The 21115-nt window shown below is 38.6% G+C and overlaps 1 protein-coding gene across 2 annotated transcripts in view; it reads left to right on the top strand.

Annotated features, from left to right (window-relative positions):
- tmem106a (transmembrane protein 106A) overlaps positions 1 to 21115 on the top strand; it is a 42875-nt gene that overhangs the window by 15563 nt on the left and 6197 nt on the right. For both annotated transcript variants that reach the window (XM_059956526.1, XM_059956524.1), the window contains 6 exons: positions 1703 to 1939; positions 11074 to 11137; positions 11239 to 11398; positions 14314 to 14454; positions 17466 to 17509; positions 20893 to 20946. In XM_059956526.1, the coding sequence (XP_059812509.1) occupies positions 1720 to 1939; positions 11074 to 11137; positions 11239 to 11398; positions 14314 to 14454; positions 17466 to 17509; positions 20893 to 20946 (683 nt within the window). In that variant the 5' untranslated portion in view covers positions 1703 to 1719. The remainder of the gene's footprint in view (positions 1 to 1702; positions 1940 to 11073; positions 11138 to 11238; positions 11399 to 14313; positions 14455 to 17465; positions 17510 to 20892; positions 20947 to 21115) is intronic.

Consider the following 21115-nt stretch of genomic DNA (forward strand, 5'->3'; position numbering starts at 1 on the left):
TCTGTGCTGTATTTCTCTATCACTGTAATGAAGAAAACTGTCTTCTTAGTTACTAGGAGTCTTAAGTCATGCACAGTGAAATAAAGATGTGAAAAAAAGGATCTAGTTATGTGCAAGAATCAAGAAATGGGAAATATTTTTTTAAAAATCTCTAAAATTAAAGGAATGAAAGTCCACACTTAGTAAGTTGAATATGCAATAACAGCATGATTAGAACTGATCAAGCCATTAAAATTACAGCTTAATGCATCAGCCCTAATTTCTTCTTTTGTGTTTGCATATTTAGAATGGTTCAGTCACACCCTTGACATTCTCCAGTGCAATGCTTTTAGGCAAGGTACTTGTAGAGAGCAGGATAATTTAGAAATTTTATGCCTTGGATGTGGAAGTTGTGATTTTATATCCATTATCATTTCCCTCATGGAGGGTCATTCTGCATCTGTGGAAGGAAATAGAGGGTTGAAACATTGGCAGTCTGTTTCCCTCAATAGATGCTACCTGACACACTAAATTCCTCCAGGTTTTCGTGTGTTGCGCCAGATTCCAGCATCTGCAACCTCTTGCGTCTCCATAACTTCCTACGTTGAGTTAGAGTAACTTTTTCTCCTCTAGTTGTTTTGAGTATGGTATGTTTGACTCCAAGCCAAAGTCATGAGGGGCATAGATAGGGTGAATGGTCTTTTTTCCATGGTTAGGGAATCAAGAACTGGAGAACATACAGTAGTTTTAAGATTAAAGATGAAAGGTTTAATTAGAACCTGAAGGGCAGTTGTTTTACATAGTGTAGTATAGGCCTCCGTTAGTCCCGATAGACCATGGATTTGAACCTTGGGAAGTTTCCAGGGCGCAAGCCTGGGCAAGGTTTTTTTTTTAAATGGAAGACCGGCAGTTGCCCAAGCTGCAAGTCTCCCCTCTCCACGCCACCAATGTTGTCCAAGGGAAGGGCATTAGGACCCATGCAGCTTGGCAATATTGTTGTCGCATTGCAGTTTTACATAGCAGTGGTAGATGTATGGAACAGTTGCTAGGGGAAGTGGTTGAGGCAGGTATGTTAAATACAGGTATATGGATGACAAGAGTTGAGAAGGATATGGGCCAAGTGCTGGGAAATGGGATCAGCTTGCATATACATCTTGGTTGGCATGGATGTCTATGGCCAAAAGTCCTTTTTTTTTAGTGCCTTACAGCTCTATGACTGAGGAATATGGAGATAAAAATGATTGGATAGACTAGTTGTGTCAAATTAATTTTCCCTTCATGACTTGAGCACAACATTTCATTATCAGTTTCATTAAAAGGTCTGTTACTATAACAAAGGGTCTGCTGCATCTTAAGTCTCAGGTATGAATCCAAGCTAAATAAAAAGCTGAAATTGCAAGGAAGAGTCAGATGCAACCGCTGAAGATTTGTTTTTGTATATTCAGGCTTGCTTGGCCGGCTTTCACTTGTATACAGACGAATGGAAGCAGGATTTCAAAGCACCGAATTTAACAGTTACACATTATCAGAACCAGAAATTGGTTTTGGAATCATGACCACAAGGAAGCTTGTATCCTCTTGTCTTATCACTGACCTTCTGAGTAGCCGGCACATCTGTCTGTGATATTGATTCATAACGTTTCACATGCATTACGATAATTGAATATGAATACCATCTCCATAAATAAAGTATAATCCTTTTTGTTCTGAATTCATGTTACAGGGAAAGTACAACAAACCATGGGTAAATCATTCTCTCATTTACCTACTTTCTCAAGACAAGGCAAGAAAGAAGATGCAGAGTCTATTGTGACAGAGACAGATAGAAAATCTGTAGAAAACACAGATGAAGTACAGGGCAACAATGGAGAGGCCAGTTCTCATGTTCCTTATGTAGAGTTTGTGGGAAGAGAAAATGTCACATGTCCCACATGTCAAGGGACTGGCAGAATACCAAGAGGTAGGTGGTTTTCCATGTGACACTAAGCTACTAAAATCTGCTTCACCACCCTCTCCCGCCCTTTCACTTGAAAGGTATCACCATCGTTTGATGAAGGTAATTCCACTGTCAATGTAACCAACCACGATTGCTTCAAGTATTTCATGCAATAATGAGACACTGTGAAAGATTCTTCCATCATTTTGCATATTAGGAAATACTGATACTGTTTACTCTTTTCCATAGATGCTGCCTGGCCTGCTGAGTTCCTCCAGCATTTTTTGTGTGTTGCTAATAATTTATTTAAGTGATTTTATTTTCCTTCAGCTATCTGGTCCTCTACTTTTTGTTTTTAAGCTAGCAGCTCCATGATTCAGTGTTCCCAAATATTTTGGTTTACGATTTTATGAATTGTACTCCATCTAGTTATCCGTTGTTCATTTTTAACCAGTTTTTATAGACACCCAAATTTGAGGCTTTGTACAAAGTACCTAGATTTGTGATTCTTTGGGAAAGCAAAAGACACCTTTTGCCACTGAGATATATAGTACATACAGTGCTTATAATAATTATTCACCCCGCTTGGAAGCTTTCATGTTTTATTTTTGTACAACATTGAATCACAGTGGATTTAGTTTGTTTTCTTTTGACACTAATCAACAGAAAAAGCTTTTTTTGTGTCGGAGTGAAAACAGATCTCTACAAAGTGATCTAAATTAATTACAAATATAAAACACAAAATAATTGTGTAAGTATTCACCCCCTTCAAGTCAGTATTTAGTAGAGGCACCTTTCAGAACAATTACAGCCCGAGTCAGTGTGGATAGGTCTCTATCAGCTTTGCACAGCTAGTCAGTGCAATTTTTCCCCATTCTTCTTTACAAAGCTGCTCAAACTCTGCCAGATTTCATGAGAATCGTGAGTGGACTTTTCAAGTCCAGCCACAAATTCTCCATTGGATTGAAATCTGGACTCTGATTTGGCCACTCCAGGACATTAACCTTTTAAACACAAAGTACACTGCAGATGCTGTGGCCAAATCAACACATACAAACAAGCTGTATGAAGTCAGCAGGTCAGGCAGCATCCGTTGAAAGGAGCAGTCAACGTTTTGGGCCGAGACCCTTCGGGGGGGCCCCTGCCCCCTCCTCCTTCAGTCCTGACGAAGGGTCTCGGCCCGAAACGTTGACTACTCCTTTCAACGGATGCTGCCCTACCTGCTGAGTTCATTAACTTTGTTGTTTTTAAGCCAGGGCAGCATGATACAGCCACCACCATGCTTCATGGAAGGACGGTGTGTTTTTGATGGTGTGCGGTGTTTGGCTTACGCCAAACATAGCGTTTAGTCCAATGGTCAAAAAGCTCAATTTTGGTTTCATCAAACTTTAGAACCTTCTTCCAGCTGACTTCAGAGTCTCCCACATGCCTTCTGGCAAACTCTAGCTGAGAGTTCATGTGAGTTTTTTTCAACAGTGGCTTTCTCTTTATCACTCTCCCATAAAGCTGTGACTAATAAAGCAGTCAGGCAACGGTTGTTGTATGCGCAGTCTCTCCTATCTCAGCCACTGAAGCTTGTAACTCCTCCATAGTTGTCATAGGTCTCTTGGTGCCCTCCCGCACTAGTCCCCTTCTTGCACGGTCGCTCAGCTTTTGAGGATGGCCTGCTCTAGGCAGGTTTACAGCTGTGCCATATTCTTTCCATTTCTTGATGATTGTCTTAACAGTACTCCAAGTCTGTGACTTGGAAATTTTCTTGTATCCATCTCCTGACTTGTGCTTTTCAATAACCGTTTTGCGGAGTTGCTTGGAATGTTCTTTTGTCTTCATGGTGTAGTTTTTGCCAGGATACTGACTCACCAGCAGTTGGACCTTCAAAATACTGGTGTATTTTTACTACAATCAATTGAAACACCTTGACTGCACATAGGTCTCCAAAATAAATTATCTCCATTTCAGTAATTATGTGATAATTATGTGATTTCTAAAACCAATTGGTTGCACCAGTGATGATTTGGTGTGTCATGTTAAAGGGGGGGGGGGGTGAATATTTATGCAATCAATTAGTTTGTGTTTTATATTTGTAATTAATTTAGATCACTTTGTAGAGATCTGTTTCACTTTGACACAAAGGAGTCTTTTTCTGTTGATCAGTGTCAAAAAAGCCAAATTAAGTCCACTGTGATTCAATGTTTAAAACAATAAAACATGAAAACTTTCAAGGGGTTGTAAATTCAATCATTAGCCACTGATTTTGCTATCTGTAGATTTATATACTTATGGACTTAGTTCCAAGCCACAGCTTTAAAATTTTTAACTATATTTATGTAGATATATATATTGAATTCTCAATTATTGTCTGCTTAAATATGGTGTTTACTTTCCAAATCACTTGCAGTAATAGGCTCCTGCTGTGTACTGCTCCAACAGAGAGGTTTTTTACACAACTGTATCATATATTTCAAACCCAGTTATTGCTTAAGTTTTGATGGAAGAGTTTGTTAGCTAATGTCCTTTTAGGTATTTAAAAGGTTTAATGTGTTTAATAAAGTGCACCAATGCTTTTAGAATATTATAGGACATGCGTATGTTTATTTAGGGGTTGCGTATTGGATACAAAGGAGAAGACCTTTGTGTTTTTTGTTACCTGTGGGAAGTCCGTGCCCCTATTCCTTGGGTAGTGATAATGAGGGTGCTCAATACTGTACCTTCCTTATCACGCCAAGTGTTGAAAACACTGCATTGTTAGTCTGTATCGACCAACACTCTAAATTTTATTAAAAAGTAAAATACAGGACCAAAATGTTGCACAAGAGGGACAGCATTCCTTCATTTTATTACGTCTAATATAAGCATTCAAAGATAAGTCCGTGTGCTTCTGTACAATAACATGACAATGTATCTTTGATGACAAAACTTTAAATGGGATGGAGCCTTCAGATTGTAGTGACCCAAAAAAATTGAATGATTGAAGATCAAAAGCTATTAGTTTTTTATCACTCTTTTTAATGTTAAAGCAAACGTAATACAGACATGAAAAGATATTTTTGTAATGAAACTGCCACTCAAGTTAGACTTCAAAGCCACAATATTGGCATGAATTCTGATTCAAAAGTAATTTGTAAGTTTACAGGCAGCTCAGTGTTGAAGTGCAACAAGGGGTATACTGATGGGCTTGGATGTGAAATTGTAGAGAAAATAAGGAGATCAGTATTAGTTACTTTTGTAACTTAGATTCATTGTGTACTACGCAACCATTGTTAAACAGAAATAATTTATCTGGCATTTTTAAGTAGACAGACTCACAATGGGTAAGAATGTGAACAACATGGATTGTTTTGCATTGAAACAGTTCAATAAGTTCTTGCCATCATTTATTTGACAACAGTGCCTTCCTTATCTAGCCTGTTCAGCATCATCCTCTTCTACCCTATGCTTATCTTAGTCCTCCATTAAATGCAACTCTTCTACATCTTTCAACCACTCCCTTTGATAGCATGCTCCAGATTCTCAGAATTTTCTGGACCAAGAAGATACTTTGAACTCCTCTCATCAATGACTTGATGTTCTAGTCTTCTAGTCTTAAAAAAAATCATGTGGGCGGTGTGGTAGCTTAGTGGTTAGCGTAATGCTATTACAACACAGGTTTGATTCCGCCGCTGACTGTAAAGAATTTGTACGTTCTCTCTGTGATCAAGTAGGTTTCCTCCTGCATCCTAAAGATATACGAGTTAGTAGGTTAATGGGTATGATTGAGCAGTTTGGGCTTGTTGGGCCGGGTGGGCTTGTTACCATGCTATATCTCTAAATAGATAAACTTTAGATAAACCTTTCATAATTTTAAAGATTTCTATTCAACCACTCAACAATTTTTTATAAAGGAATAAAGGATCACTGAGTGTAGTTATTTCATGATGATATAACCCAGTTTCCAATCCATCGTCAAATGATTTCTTCACCCTCTCCAGAGAATCTACAATAAAATGCTGATACTCCATTCAAAAGTTATATGTTTTAGTATATAACTTCCCAGATGATAATTGTCGTGCTACCTTCCAACTGCTGGAAAATGTATTATAACATTGTATAACTTCTTAAAAGATTAAAAGTATGCTATGGTATCCAGTGGTCCAAGAATACTCACTCTGGCACTGCAAAATCCCGAGTGTGCAAATGATTAGAGTATTAATGTAAATATTTTAAAAAAAATATGGTAGGAAGAATTGTACAAAGACTGAATGCTCCTCCCTTCCTCTTTCAGCTGGATTTAACTATCATCATGCTCTAGCATCAAGAGCTCATGCTCTTCCCCTTCCCCCTACCTTTTATTTTGGCTTTTGCCCTCTTTCCTTTTAATCCTGATGAAAGCTCTTGGCTCAAAACATTGACTGTTCCTATCCCTGCATAATACTGCCTGACCTGCTGAGCTCCTTCAGTGTTTTGTATGTGTTGCTCTAGAAAATTTCTGATTATAAATTTTTCTTTCCAATCAGTTTCTCTAGAAATGGACTACCGGTATTTGGTTTGCCTTTTCCAGTATCCTATTAACCTTGCCCATTTCTATTAAAATGTGATAGTTCAATATTGTGTACTGAAACCAATTTGAAATTATGCCCATTTATTAACTTTGAGTTTGTAGCAGTTCTTGGTGTTGACTGTTCATCCAAGTTATCTTTATATTCAGAAATTGTGCTGATAATTTTGGAATCTGGGTCTTTAGTACAAATTGAGTTGGGTTGCTTTACATCTTCAGCCATTCTGGGCACTCTGAACTCTTTTAAAACTAGCTGGCCACATACTTATGTCCCTCCACCTGTGGAAGCCTGTTTTAAAAACTGCATGCCATGCATTCATTATCTTTATCTGCTCTCTGATACTTCAAACAGTTCATTGTCATTAGTTTGATAACAATGCTCCTGTTTAAATCTGTGTTGCCTAATGCATTGACTTTGGTTCTTAGGTATTCTTTCACTTCGTTAGTTTTTAAAAATGATGTTATTTTTCCTAACATGAATATCTGGACATACTTTATTTCCCTTTTTAAATACAAGGCTTGCATTATTTTTCTGCTGTCCTCTGGCGATTTACTTTTTACTATCAAATTTTCAGGTATATCTGATAATGCCTCTGATAACTCCTTCCAAAAGTAACTTCTGAATGATTTATTTACTGTTTATAGGACATATAGTATTACAGCATAGCACAGGTGTTGTGCTGAACTTTTAACGTACTTTAAGATCAATTTAACTCTTGTCTCCTATAGACAGTAGGCCTCGATTTTTGTGTCATCTATGCGCTTAAGAATCTCTGAAATGTCCCTAATGTATCTGCCTCTGGCATTCCATGCACCCACAACTCTCTCTTGTCTTTTTAAGAAAAAGTTACCTCTGGCACATCCCCTATACTTTCTGCCCTCAATATAAAATTATGACCCCTCATATTAGCCAATTTTCAACCTGGGGAAAATGTATTTCATGTCCACTTAATCTATGCCTCTTATCATCTTGCATACCTCTATCAAGTCACCCCCTCATTCTCCTTAGTTCCAAAGAGAAAAGTCTTACCTTGCTCAACATATCCTCTTAAGACATGCTTTCCAATCCAAGCAGCACCCTGGTAAATCTGTTTCTCCTCTTTCTGTTTTAGAAATTGTTAGTTCATTCAATGTTTTCCTTTTTCTATTTTCAAATTCTGATGCCTTCTGCTATCTTGTCTACTGATCTGTCACATTGGAAACTAATGAAACAAATTATTCTTTAGTAGTTCTATGGTTCTTACATTTGCTACTACTGTCCCTATTATTGGTCACTCTTTTCCTGTTCTAGCAAACCTGTTTCTCTTTCTGCATTTCAGTATTTTACTTCTGTGCTGGCTGATAATTTCATAGTTTATTTTAAATTTATTTATGCCATTCTCTATCTTTGTATTTTCCCAGTCTTAGGAATCCTATGATTTATAAAATTAAAAGCCAAACCGATAATGGGTAACATGAGCCTGATGAACTCAAATTCATAATGTGTCTCTATGTCTAATTAGATCATCGCTGCAAACAACAATTTCCAACATGCTATTCACATGTAGTAATATTAAACAGGTTCAAGGTGCATTTATTATCAAAGTATGTATGCAGTATACAGCTCTTGAGATTAGTCTTCTCCAGACAGCCATGAAACAAAACCATGGAAGCCGTTCAAAGAAAAGCATCAGCACCCCATGCGCAAAAAAGAACAAATCGCGCATATTGCAATAAGAACATTAACCCCTCCCTCTATGCGCAAAAATCAAAATGTGCAAATGGCAATGTGAACTTCGAGCCCCATGTGCAAAAAAAAATTGTGCTCCTGACAACTAAAACATCAACCCCCCCCCACCCACCCCACGACCCACAAACAAAAATACAAATTGCATAAATGGCAGCAAGAACATTACACCCCCCCCCCCCCCCCGCACAAAACAACAAACAAATTGCGCAAGCAGCAATAAGAAAGCATGGGTGAAGTCCCAGTCCTGGATAAGATGCTGAGCTGTTTATGTGGTCTGATCCAACTTGACATAAACCTGATCATTTTATCAGAATGTAAATTCAACCAGCTCACTATACAGATGGACGTGTATCTTTTGGGCTTGGGTTGGCCCACTATGATAATAAGGCCCCCCAAAATAGGTGAGGGAAATAAGTAACTAAACATATGAAAGGACCATTTCAGAAACGAGAAAATCTGCAGATGCTGGAAATCCAAATAACACACACCAAATGCTGGAGGAACTAAGCAGGCCAGGCAGTGCCTATGGAAAAGAGTACAGTCAACGTTTCTGGTCGAGACCCTTCAGCAGTAAAGAATTATTTCCTCAATTTTTGTCAAGGGTTATGTTTTGGAAAATCATAATACAAATGTTTTTCTTGAAATGCACTCCCTCTGTAATGCAAAGATGTACCATGTAATATTCATAACAAATTACAAGCATTAATAGCACAAATAGAAATGAATGTAACCTCAGTCAGTAGGTAGCATGTGTGGAGGGGGGATAAAAAAACATAAAATACAATGTCAAAAATGCATAATCAGAACTGGATATGTGAGAAAGCAAATTAGTTTTAAGTTGCAGAGAGGATAAGAGGAATGGACTGGATAAAAAAATTGATTGGGGGGGGGGCAGGGTTGCCCAGGTGAGCCCATTGTTCATGGAGTGTCCAGTTAGCAGATTACTGAGAGAAGTGAGACAGAAACAAAGACGCGGTATCATTGAAACGCAGGCCATTAGCTGTTGCTGAAACCTGAAGCTAAGTTGGTAGAACTTTATTACTTATCTCTATTGTCTTCCAGTTGGTTAATTTCCTTCGATTTTATTATGGTTTTGTTTAATTGTTTTCGTATTTTACTATCCCTTGTGTCTGCCATCCACTACATTTGGTGTGACTTAATTGCACTTGATCTTCCTTTAGCTGGATTCCTTTTCTAACTTAGAGCTTATAGAAGTGACACAGCTCTTATCTCCAATGACTTTAGCTACTGCACTTTTGCCCTCTCTCTCTTTCTAGAACTGTTATCAGCTGTGATGTTTCAATATCAGTCCTGTTATTTTTCTTTGAAATGGCCTCTGTAGATGACGCCTGACTTGTTGAGTTCTGTCGGCATTTACAAGAACTCCAGCTGAATCAAGTCTAGCTTGTACAGCCTTTCCCCATAAGACATGAAGGCGAAACTATAAGTAAACCATAACTTATGTAGAGTTGACCACTATTTTATAAAATTTTGGATCACAGTTAATGGATTTATTGTCATATATACTGAGATCCAGTGAAAAGCTTTTGTTTATGTGCCATTCCATACATAAGTACATGGAGATAGTACCACAGTGGACAGAATGCTAAATATACAATTATAGATACTGAGAAAGTGCAGGTAGACGAAAAAAGGGCTATGTAGAGATAGACTGAGAGATCAAGAACTCACCTTTACCATGTAAAGTTTGTCAAGACTGATAACAGCAGGATAGAAATGATCTTTGAGCTTGGTGGTATGTATTCTTAAGCTTTTGTATTTCTGTGAGGTTGGGAGTGTGGTGGGGGGGGGGGGAAGAAGAGAAAATGTCCAGTGTTGAGGGTGGTTTGTGTTGTTCTTGATGATGTTGACTGCAAGAAGATCAACCTTTTCCTTGAAAAGTATGATTTATCAGCTGGGATCTTATGACAATCCATTTTACTTGTGGTCAGCATTACTGATGACTAATTGATTTATTTTGAGATTTCAGATAATTACTTGAATTTAAATTGAATAACTCCCATCGTGGAATTTGAACTCTGGTCTCTGAATTATTGGTCTAGGCCTCTGGATGATGTGTGCAATAATTTACTCCCTGCTACGTTTGGCGCTACAGATACTTGCTAAGTGCATTTAGACAACATCTCCCAAGCCCTCAACTTTTATCAACAAAAAGAACAAGGGCAGAATGTGCCTGAGGACATCAGTATCTGCAGATTCTCCAAGTCATAAGTAGTCATGACCTGGAAAAATATTGTGATTCCTTCATCATCATTGGGTTAATTCCAGGAAGTCACTTCCTTTTGCAATAGTTCAGGAAGGTGTTGGATTGGGGTATAGAATCGGTATCTTCCTTGTAGTTTAACTTTGCTATGAATGTTTGTATTTTTATATAATCACCTACATACACCTAATTCAGTGGGTTACAGTTCCAGTGGTTACAGTTGCCTCTGTATTTTTCTGGAAACTTTTTGGTTGCAGTAACAAGTGTCATATTACTCTGATCTGGTCATCTTATTGGTTAACTGTTAACTCTAGTCTAATACGAGAAACTACTTTTTCTACTAAACTACTTTTTAGGAACTACTAAAACTACTTTTTAGTTTCTTTCCTTTGCCTCTCTCGGCGCTTCTTATTCCTTCTTCGTTGCTCTTGTAATACTTAATAAAATGATTGTAAGTAACAAGTGTTATGCCTCATTCTTGACTTCTGAAGAACTTTTTGGATCACAAAGCATCAGGATTCAACATCACCCATCATCTCCAATTAAAAATGTGTAATAAATGCTGGCCTTGCCTCTTCTCATTATGCTCCCATCTCATAAATGAGTAACGTAAAGTACTGTGGGAAACTTGACTAGATTTTTAAAGATTCTGTTCTGTTTTACATTTCCAGGCCAGGAGAATGAGTTGGTTGCCCTAATACCATACAGTGACCAGAGACTGCAACCACAACGAACGTCAGTATCAATGCTTTACTGTTGCAAAAGTGTTATTTTACTAATAGAAAAGAAAACAGAAGAATGTCACTTCTAATTCTGGGTTTTGATTTACTTTTCAGGAAGCTGTATGTGGCAGTTGCTGTGATCATCAGCCTTTTGATCAGTGGGCTTGCAATCTTTTTCCTTTTCCCACGTTCCATTGATGTTGAACATGTTGGTATTAAGTCAGCCTATGTCATTGATGACAAGAAGGATTACAGAGTTATTCTTAAAATTACGGTAGGATTTGTTTATATTAAATCATAGAACATAGAAGAGTACAGCACAGGAACAGGCCCTTTGACCCAATGTTGTGTGGAACTAATTAAATTAGTAATCAAATGGCCAACTAAACTAATCCCTCTGTCTACACAATGTCCATATCCTTCCATTTCCCTCACATTTGTGTGCCTTTTAAACATTTCCTAACAGTCCCTTGTGTATCTAACTCTACCATCCCCCTGAATAGCACATTCCTGGCACCCACCACTCTGTGTTTAATAAAAAATAAAAACATAAAAAACTTGCCCCTCACATCTCCTTTGAATTTACTTCCTCTCACCTTAAATGCATGCACTCTGTTATTAGACATTTTAACTCTTGCAGAAAGATACTGGCTGTCTATTTGCAACTCTCATAATCTTATAAAACTCTGTCAGATCTCCCCTTGGCTTCTGCCGCTCCAGAGAAAGTGACCCAAGTTTGTCCAACCTCTCATTACAGCAGATGCCCTCGAATCCAGGCAGCATCCTAGTAAACCTCTTCTGCACTCCCTCCAAAGCCTCAACGTCCTTCCTATAATGGGGTGATCAGAACTGTATGCAGTACTCCAGATGCGGTCTAGCTAGAGTTTTATAAAGCTGCAGCATAACTTCCTGATTTTTGAACTCAGTGCCTTGACTAATAAAGGCAAGCATGCCATATGCCTTCCTAACCACTAATCCTGTATAATGATCAGTTCAAAGTAAAGTTATTATCAAAGTATGTATATGTCAGATAATGGCCTGGATGGTGGGTGCTCTTGATGGATACTGCTTTCTTATGTCAGCATTCGTTGTAGTTGGGGAGGGCTCTTCCTGTGATGGACTGGGCTGTATCCTCTACTTTTTGCCAGCTTTTCTATTCATGGGCATTGGTGTTTCCATACCAGGCTATGATACAACCAGCCAGGATACTCTCCACTGTGAATCTTCAGAAATTTATCAAAGTTTTAGCTGACATGCCACATCTGTGCAAACTTCTAAGACAGTAGATGCCTTGTCATGCTGCTTTTGTGATGGCACCTCCGAGCCGGTCCCACGACAGATCCTCTGATGTGAAAGCGCCAAGGAATTGGAGGTTACCAACCTTCTCCACCTCCAATCCCCTAATGAGGAGTGGCTCATGAATCTCGGGTTTCTTCCTCTTTAAGTCAATAATCAGCACTTTAGTTTTGCTGACATTGAGTGAGACTCTGTTGTGGCACTATTCAACCTGATTTTCAGTCTCCCTTTTGTCACCACCTTTGGACTGACAACAGTAGTTTCAATAACTAAAGGATTGATTTCCTTGTAGTCTGACTTCTACCAACTATAGTATCTAATTGTTCATTTCTCAGAAATTGATACATGCTGAAAGGAAAAGTAATGTAGTATGAGGACATTGTAATCTGAAAATTGGTTTAGATGCTCATTTCTGCCTTTTTTGGTTGTAATAATGATATGATTCAAGGATTCAAAGTACATTTATTATCACATTAAGTCTGTAGTATACAACCCTGAAATCCGTCTTCTCACAGACAGCCACAAAACAAAGAAAACTATGGAATCTGTTGAAAGAAAACATCAACCACCCCCCCCCCCCGCGCAAAAAAAGCAAAACGCGCAAACGGCAAAAAAGAGTGAAAAAGAATACATAAGACAAAATCAAAAGAATCCAGGCAGTTTTGGTTTGGCTCAGTTCAATTCAATCTAGCGCTGTGTCATTCGTTGACTGCAGGGCACAGAGCCAGTCCACCTTAATCAAAACCGCCCAAACCAGCAATTGGAGAAAAAGAGGGATCAGAAACCAAAAAACACATCATAACGTGAACTACAGAGTCCAATTCAGAAACCGTTTCGAGAACAGGGGATCTTCCTCTGGGAGCACGGGAGCAGCATGTGACAGGGAGAGAGAGACAGTCACGTGCAGACACCTTCCTCCAGCAGCAGCGAGCGAGAGTGGCAGACAGTCAGTGCTGAACACTAGCTCACCTTCAGCTGCTGCCTTGATGATTTCAATCTTCCTTAACGCTTCAGTCAGTGAGATTGGCAAGAAATGGAGTCGATCATGGCCTCGCACCCCGTCTCCAGGCTTCTTGGAGCACGCTTTGCTTGAGCCCTCACCAAACACCCTTTGAGGCAGCAAAGCACCAGATCACTCAGTCGGCCAAAAATACACCACCAAAATGTAGATCACAGACTTCAACAGTAGCAGGGCTGCATTTGAGAGAAGGAGAAGACATGAAAGAAGTAGTTACGTGAATCGTCTGGAGAACGTCGCCCTTGGTCACGTTTGCTGACGCCATCTTCAAATGTTTTGGACGGTGCCCATTAAGCCATCAAGAGAAGTGTAAGTGTCCTACAAAACCAGCTACAACTTGACACTAATTGGTACCAGATTTCTATTTCATTCTCTGAAACCACCATTGAAGCCTCTGTGGTAAAAAAAAATGGAAAAGTGCCCATTGATTGAAGAGGGAAAAACATCTTTAAGACATTTCCAAAGGTGTTGTCTCAAGAAAGCAGCATCTGTTATTGAAGACCCTCACCATCTGGCATATGCACTTTTCACATCACTACCATTGGGGAAGAGGTACAGAAGTCTGAAAGCCCACATTCAACATTTCAGGAACATCTCCTTGTCCTCTACCATCAGATTTCTGAACAGTCCCTGAACCTAGGAGCATTACCTCATTATTCACCTTTTGTGCTATTCATTTATTTTTGTAGCTTATAGTAATCTTTAGAGCATCTCTTGCACTGTACTGCCGCAATTCAACATATTTCATGATGTGTCAGTGATAATAATCCTGATTTTTGTTCTGAATTTCTGATTCTGAATTGAGTTTAAAGTTGATGCCTTTTGTTGTTGTTTTAGCCTTTTCATTGCCATATTTTTTGTTTTCTGTTTTGCAGAATATACTAAACGTAACAAACTACAACTTCTACAGCATCAGTATTACTGATCTCAATGTACAGATTGTGTTTTTTAATGAGGTCCTTGGAACTGTCAACATCAAAAATACGACGGTCTTCAGGCCTTTGGGAGGTGGCCAGGTAATGACCATTGCCTCAGATGTGAATGATGGATGGACTTGCTATTTTAACTGCAATGTTAAATAGTGCTTTAAAGCAGAGTATGCCTGTATTAAAATAGCACATGTGAATGTCTATGAACACATAAAGATGGTATCCTTGAATATATCACAAAGCAACATATCTGACCTAATTACTTGCTTTGCTTTGTACCTTGTCAGAGAAGGAAGATGTGGGATTTTTTTTTCCAACCAAATCTTAGTGTAGTTGAATCTTAATACATTAGATATAAAGCTGTATAGTGAACTTTGGCCACAGTGAAAGCAAGAAAAAAGTGGATCTTTGTGTGGAACTAAATGTGGACAGGGGACATCTGGTTGAATTAAGGGGGTGTAGGGGATGGTAAAGATGATTCATGCCTGGAGTTGATTAAGTAATAAATTAATATTCCTATGATGGTGAGAGTAGATGTCAGTTGAGACAAGTGATGTTGTTTGGATTTGGAGGCGGGAGCTTGTGATGGTGTTGGTTTGCACATAAAATGTGAAACGTTATTTATGATCATTAGACCATTACACTATTGTCTATTGAGAGTGAATGGACAGCAGGATGGAATCATTATCCTATAAATGCTTAGGTTTTCAACTGTAAATATTCACTGTTCAGCCATGATTTTATAGGGTTAGTTTCTATTTCATAACACAAGTATAGATTACGCAAGATTTAGGAAAAGAAAATTATCTGTTGAGTTTCTCTTTCATAAAGAAGTGGATACTAAACTTTAACACAGTAACACAATAAAAATTCAGCCTACTCAGGATTTTGTTGCAAACTTTTGGATTCTGTTCTATTCTATTGATAGCCTGAATTATTTTTGATTGTTATATTTAGATGACTATAGTAAATGTCCCATGGCTTAAAGGGAGCAGGGGATACAGGTCCTGGTCATTTTAAAGAGTGCGTGGGAGTCACTAGCGTTCCAGTGAGTTTAAATGGGGTGTGGGAGTTGGAAGAGAGCATGGAAAGCGTGACTTAGATGCTAAATCATCGGTATTTCTGAATACTCAGATAGCAGATTATCAGAGTTTTCCTGTAGTCAGTTGAGCTAATCACAGGGCCAATAAATGTGTTCAAATTGGATCTAAGATTGTAAGACTCAAGAGCAGAATTGGACCAAATCTTTAATGCCCTCACTAATCAAAGGCCTTAAAATATGAACAATGACTTGGCCTCCACAGCTGTCTGTGGCAACAAGTTCCATAGATTCACCACTCTCTGGCTAAAGAAATGACTCCTCATCTCTCAAGCTGTGTCCTCTGGTCCGAGAATTCCCCCACTATTGGAAACATCCTCTCCATGCCCACTCTGTCTAGGCCTTTCAGTATTCAATAGGTGTCAATGAGATACTCCCTCATTTATCTAAATGCCAGTGAGTACAGGCCCAGAGCCATTAGACACTCCTTACACATTAACCCTTTCATCCTTGGGATCATTCTCGTGAATCTTTTATGAACCCTGACTAGAATGTTTATCCCCAGTTTCAGGGACACAAGTTAGTTTTAGTCTACTGGTTTTATTGCAATAATTATCCTATTCAATACCCGAGGGACTATAGATTCAGCCTTCTGGCGTATGTGCCAGTGGTACAAAGCTGCCATCTATAGGATTATATCTGAACTGCGTAGTCAAAATCCCACCCAAATGTGATCACTTGGCAGGATTTGGCATGAAGTGACACTCTTTACTGGCTTGAATGGGCTGGCCTCACCTTTGACCTGTTTGATACATTTTATGTTTGTGGGGGACTGGATGCTAAAGTATTCACAGAGAACCTGATTCGATATATTGAGTTACCAGAGTGTCCATTTATATTTTTGTTAAGCCAGTGTGCTAGAGGCATGGTAGGATTTTCAGCAGATCTTAAAATAAGTTTTTTTTTAATATTCAATAGATGCATATTTAAAGAGTGAATTTAAATTCTGTGAAATCCAGAAAACATTACACAGGCCTAGAACCACCAATCTACAAGTTTTCCTGAAAAAAAACCTCAACAGTATATGCAATGAGTGGAGCAAAGTTACACACAAATTGTGTGTAAATTGGTTTATAATTGACAGAGATAGTGACATCACAGCTGGTAACCTTCATTTATTGTGACATTTTCTGACCAAAAGCCATTCCACACATTTTAGTGTATGGGTATTTATAGAGCAGGAAAACACACATTGCAGCTCCCATGACCACCGTTCTTGGCAAATCATGAATTTAAGACTTTCATATACATAGAGCCATACAGCAGAGGAAAAGGACCTTCAGCTCACCATGACTGTACCAACAATGATGCCAATCTAACTAATTCCATCTGCTTGTACGTGTTCCATACTCCTCTATGCTCATTGGTTTAAATGACTCTTAAACAATGACATAGTGTCTGCATAGTAGGCACCTACTGCTCCCTGCACTTATATAAAAAAACTTGAACCAGACACTGGAAGAAATTAAGAAGAACTGTATATTACAGATGTTTACATTTTGGATTGGACCTTTTATCAAACAATTTTTATTTCATTACTCTACATTTTTTGTTCTCCAAAGTGACCTACCAGTTTGAGATGTGAGGACTTGATTGAGACAAGAGAGGAACTTAATAAGAAATGGCATTATAATCCTCTGTCTTTCTGATGTGGAAGCATACAGATAAACTTCTATTGATTGTCACTGATACGAGTCTAGCATATAATTCATTCTATGTAGATTACTTCTGTTTAATCATTGACTTGGACACAGAGACAAACTCTGCAACAACATTTCTTCTGCTGTCAGAATACCCAGAATTTCAAATTTGCATTTATTCCATGCAAACTAAGCATATAACTGAACTAGATCAGCACAGGTGAGATTTTGAGCTCTGTTCATTCACCGTTTATCTATATCCATGTATAACACAAGCTGCATGTCCCATTTCTGTTTATATGATTTCATGGGTTTCTGCTAGCACTCTTAAGTAATTTGATCATGTCTTTATTTTTCAGATTTTCTATGCAGTCACTGCTACACTAGATGATCCCGGCATGTAGTAAGTATCATGAAGGTATTGCATTTAGGAATTACTACCAATAGAAATTAACTAGCAGTATTAAAGGGGAAATGTTTTCTATTTAACTGCTCAAGTGCAGAAGATTATCTCTGTCAGCTTGGTCAGAAACTATATAACAGTGAACTATGAAAAAGCTAACTTTGATTTAAATAATTATGTTCGCATCTTTAGAAATTCCCAAATTCTTTCACAACCAGTGTAGTATGATCAATGTTTTGTTGGTACATTTTGAGAGTCAGTGCTTATGGAGGTCCACAAATGGTAGCAAAATAAGTCACTAGTTAAACTTCATTCTGAAGATTGAATGTTGATCAAATACCGAAGTTATGTTCCTCTCAGGAGATATTTTAGGCTGATCTGTAAATGCATATGGAGCCATGGTTTAACATTATATCCAAAAGACACTGTAGTATACTGTAAATTCTGGTGTACAAGCCGACCTGGAGTATAAGCTGATCCCCCATTTTCAAGGCTAAAAAAGTGACTTTTTCATGTTACCTTTGTATAATCCGACCCCTTTCGTAGAAGTTTTTGATTTAACCAGAAAAGATCACAAGATCTCACATGCCGGTACTCAGCTTTGCCAGATCCAGAGCCGGGAAATTTTGTGAACCAGTACCTGCTAAGAAAACAGGCCTACACATTGTAGAGCATTATAAGCAAATTCTTAATAACTAGGGAGGGAAATTTTGGATTGGGTTTCCCAAGGAAAAGAATCCTCTGAAATGTAACCCCCATGAAACCATTTAGTGCTCATCGTAATCTCGTTAAAACATAACATGGGGTAGCTGGATCAGTACGTGTACTCAGTATTGAGTTTGTGACCACCATGTACAAAAGATTCAGACGAATTCGATATGATGCTGGCTTCAAGCTGAAGGTTGTTGATTTTGCTAAAGGAACTAATAATTCTGCAGCTGCTGAGAAATCTAGTGTAAATGAGAAACAAGTGAGAGAGTGGAGAAAGGCAGAGGACACGCTGAGAGAAATGCCAAAGACGAAATGTACAGACTGCGGGAAAACATACTAGTGGCCAGAATTGGAAGAAAAAGTGAATCACCAGTGATCATCTAGATACATTGTTACCAGAGAAATGATTCGAATTCAAGCTTTGAAATGGGACAAAAAACACCGTGAGGTCAGCGAAAATTTCAAAGCTACGCAAAGTTGGTGCACCCGATTTATGAATAGACGTGATCTTGTGTTGAAACAAAAAACAAAGATTGCTCAGAAAATTCCCGCGGAGTATTGTTTATGTTCAAGAACACTACTAGATGGACGAAGCGGGTTGCTTGAAGTGATCACAAGACAAAGGAGCAGAAGCAGGCCATTCGGCCCATTGAGTCTGCTCCGCCACTCCACCATGAGCTAAACTATTCTCCCGTCTAGTTCCAATTTCTGGCTTTTTCCCCATATCCCTTGATACCCTGACTAATTAGATACCTGTCAATCTCCTCCTTAAAAACCCTCAATGATCGGACCTCCACAGCTGCATGTGGCAATGAATTCCATAAATCCGTGACCCTCTGGCTAAAAAAATTTCTCCTCATCTCTGTTTTAAATGGGTACCCTCTAATTCTAAGACTGCGGCCTCTTGTCCTGGACTCACCCACCAAGGGAAACAGCCTTTCCACATCTACTCTGTCCAACCCTTTCAACATTCGAAATGTTTCTGTGAGATCCCCTCTCATTCTTCTGTACTCTAATGAATACAATCCAAGAGCCAATAAACGCTCCTCACATGTTAGTCCCTGCATTCCAGGAATCATCCTAGTAAATCTTCTCTGAACTTTCTCCAACATCAGCACGTCCGTTCTAAGATAGAGGGCCCAAAACTACACACAGTATTCCAAACGGGGTCTCACCAGTGCCCCATAGAGCCTCATCAACACCTCCTTACTCTTTAACATTATTCCTCTTGAAACGAATGCCAACATAGCATTCGTTTTCCTTACTGCCGATCCAACCTGGTGGTGAACCTTTAGGGTATCCTGCACTAGGACCCCCAAATCCTTTTGCACTTAAGATTTTTGAATTTTCTCCCGATCTAAATAATAATCTGCCTGATTGTTTCTTCTTCCAAAATGTACAACCGTACGTTTCTCAACATTGTATCTCATCTGCCATTTCTTTGCCCACTTTCCTAAACTGATCAAGTCTCTCTGCAACCTTTCCGTTTCTTCAACACTTCCTGCTCCTCCATCTATCTTGGTGTCATCCGCAAACTTAGCCACAAAATTGTTTAATCCATAATCTAAATCATCGATATACAGTGTAAAAAGAAGATGCCCCAACACCAACCCCTGCGGAACACCACTAGTGACCGGTAACCAACCAGAATAGGATCCCTTTATTCCCACTCTTAGCTTTCTGCCTATCAGCCAATGCTCCACCCATTCCAATATCCTTCCTGTAATTCCATGGGCTCTCATCTTATTAAGCAGCCTCTTTTGCCGTACCTTATCAAAGACCTTTTGAAAATCCAAATACACAACATCCACAGTCTCTCCCTTGTCAATCTTTAAGTGGGTTAAAAGAGGTGTGGCATCGATGTCCCGAAGGTTTCGGGAAGGCAAAATCGCTACTTGTCTGGGACATGTTCAAGGCGCATTTGTCAGGTGAAAGCTGAAAATATGGACATTGCAGTCATCCTCAGTAGTTTGACATCCATACTCCTGCCACTAGATGTGAGTTTAAACAAACCATTCAAAGAATTCATGTGTTGGCAGTGGAACGCATTTGACTCAATAACAGCCAATAAATACGATCTGTCTTCCATGTATTTGTTTTTCCAAAGTTGGCACCCTCTGTATAAGCCGACCCCCTAATTTTAGGACCAAAATTTAGGGCCAAGTTCTCGGCATATACACTGGAATTTACGGTATCATGTATTTCTTTACCATTGCATTGAACTGATGCCCCATGTATTCGGTATGTGTTGGACTCACATCCATAAGCTCCTAGCACTGGTTTGAGATTGCCATTACCTGAACCAAGATTTAAGAGCTAAAATATTTTACATTGCTATCATAAACCTGATAATGTTTTGTGCATTCTCGTATACAAAGAAGTTTCTCAATTTTCCCTCTGCCTCTGCTTGTGATGACAACTTGCACAGAGATATACTGTAAGTTGATGGACCCCAGTGTCGAAACTATTGGACATTCTTCATCTTGTGCATTCTGGGTCGACCTCATTGATAGGAGTAAAGATTAATTAATTTAAAATTGATTATGCAATACTATTTCAGTATAAATAGCAATTTTGGGAGAAGGGTAACACAACATATATTGACGTTTATGTGTACTCTGTTACATACATGTCAGATAATCTATAATATTTTTTCCAATTCTGTCTTTTAGCCATTATTGCACAATGCCTGAAATCAAAGTCCACAATATTGTGATCTCAATACAGTAAGTGTTCTGGATTAGAGTTCCTTCTTTGTAGAATCTGAATTAATATAATCCAGTTAAATTAACTATTTTATTTTATTTTAACCAAGACCACTTTTTCCTTATGCAAAGTGAAATATTTTTATTTCCCTCTCTTGAACAGGGAAGCAGAATCATCCATATTATGTTA

The sequence above is a fragment of the Hypanus sabinus genome, chromosome X1 (genome assembly GCF_030144855.1).
Source record: "Hypanus sabinus isolate sHypSab1 chromosome X1, sHypSab1.hap1, whole genome shotgun sequence".
NCBI lineage: Eukaryota > Metazoa > Chordata > Chondrichthyes > Myliobatiformes > Dasyatidae > Hypanus > Hypanus sabinus.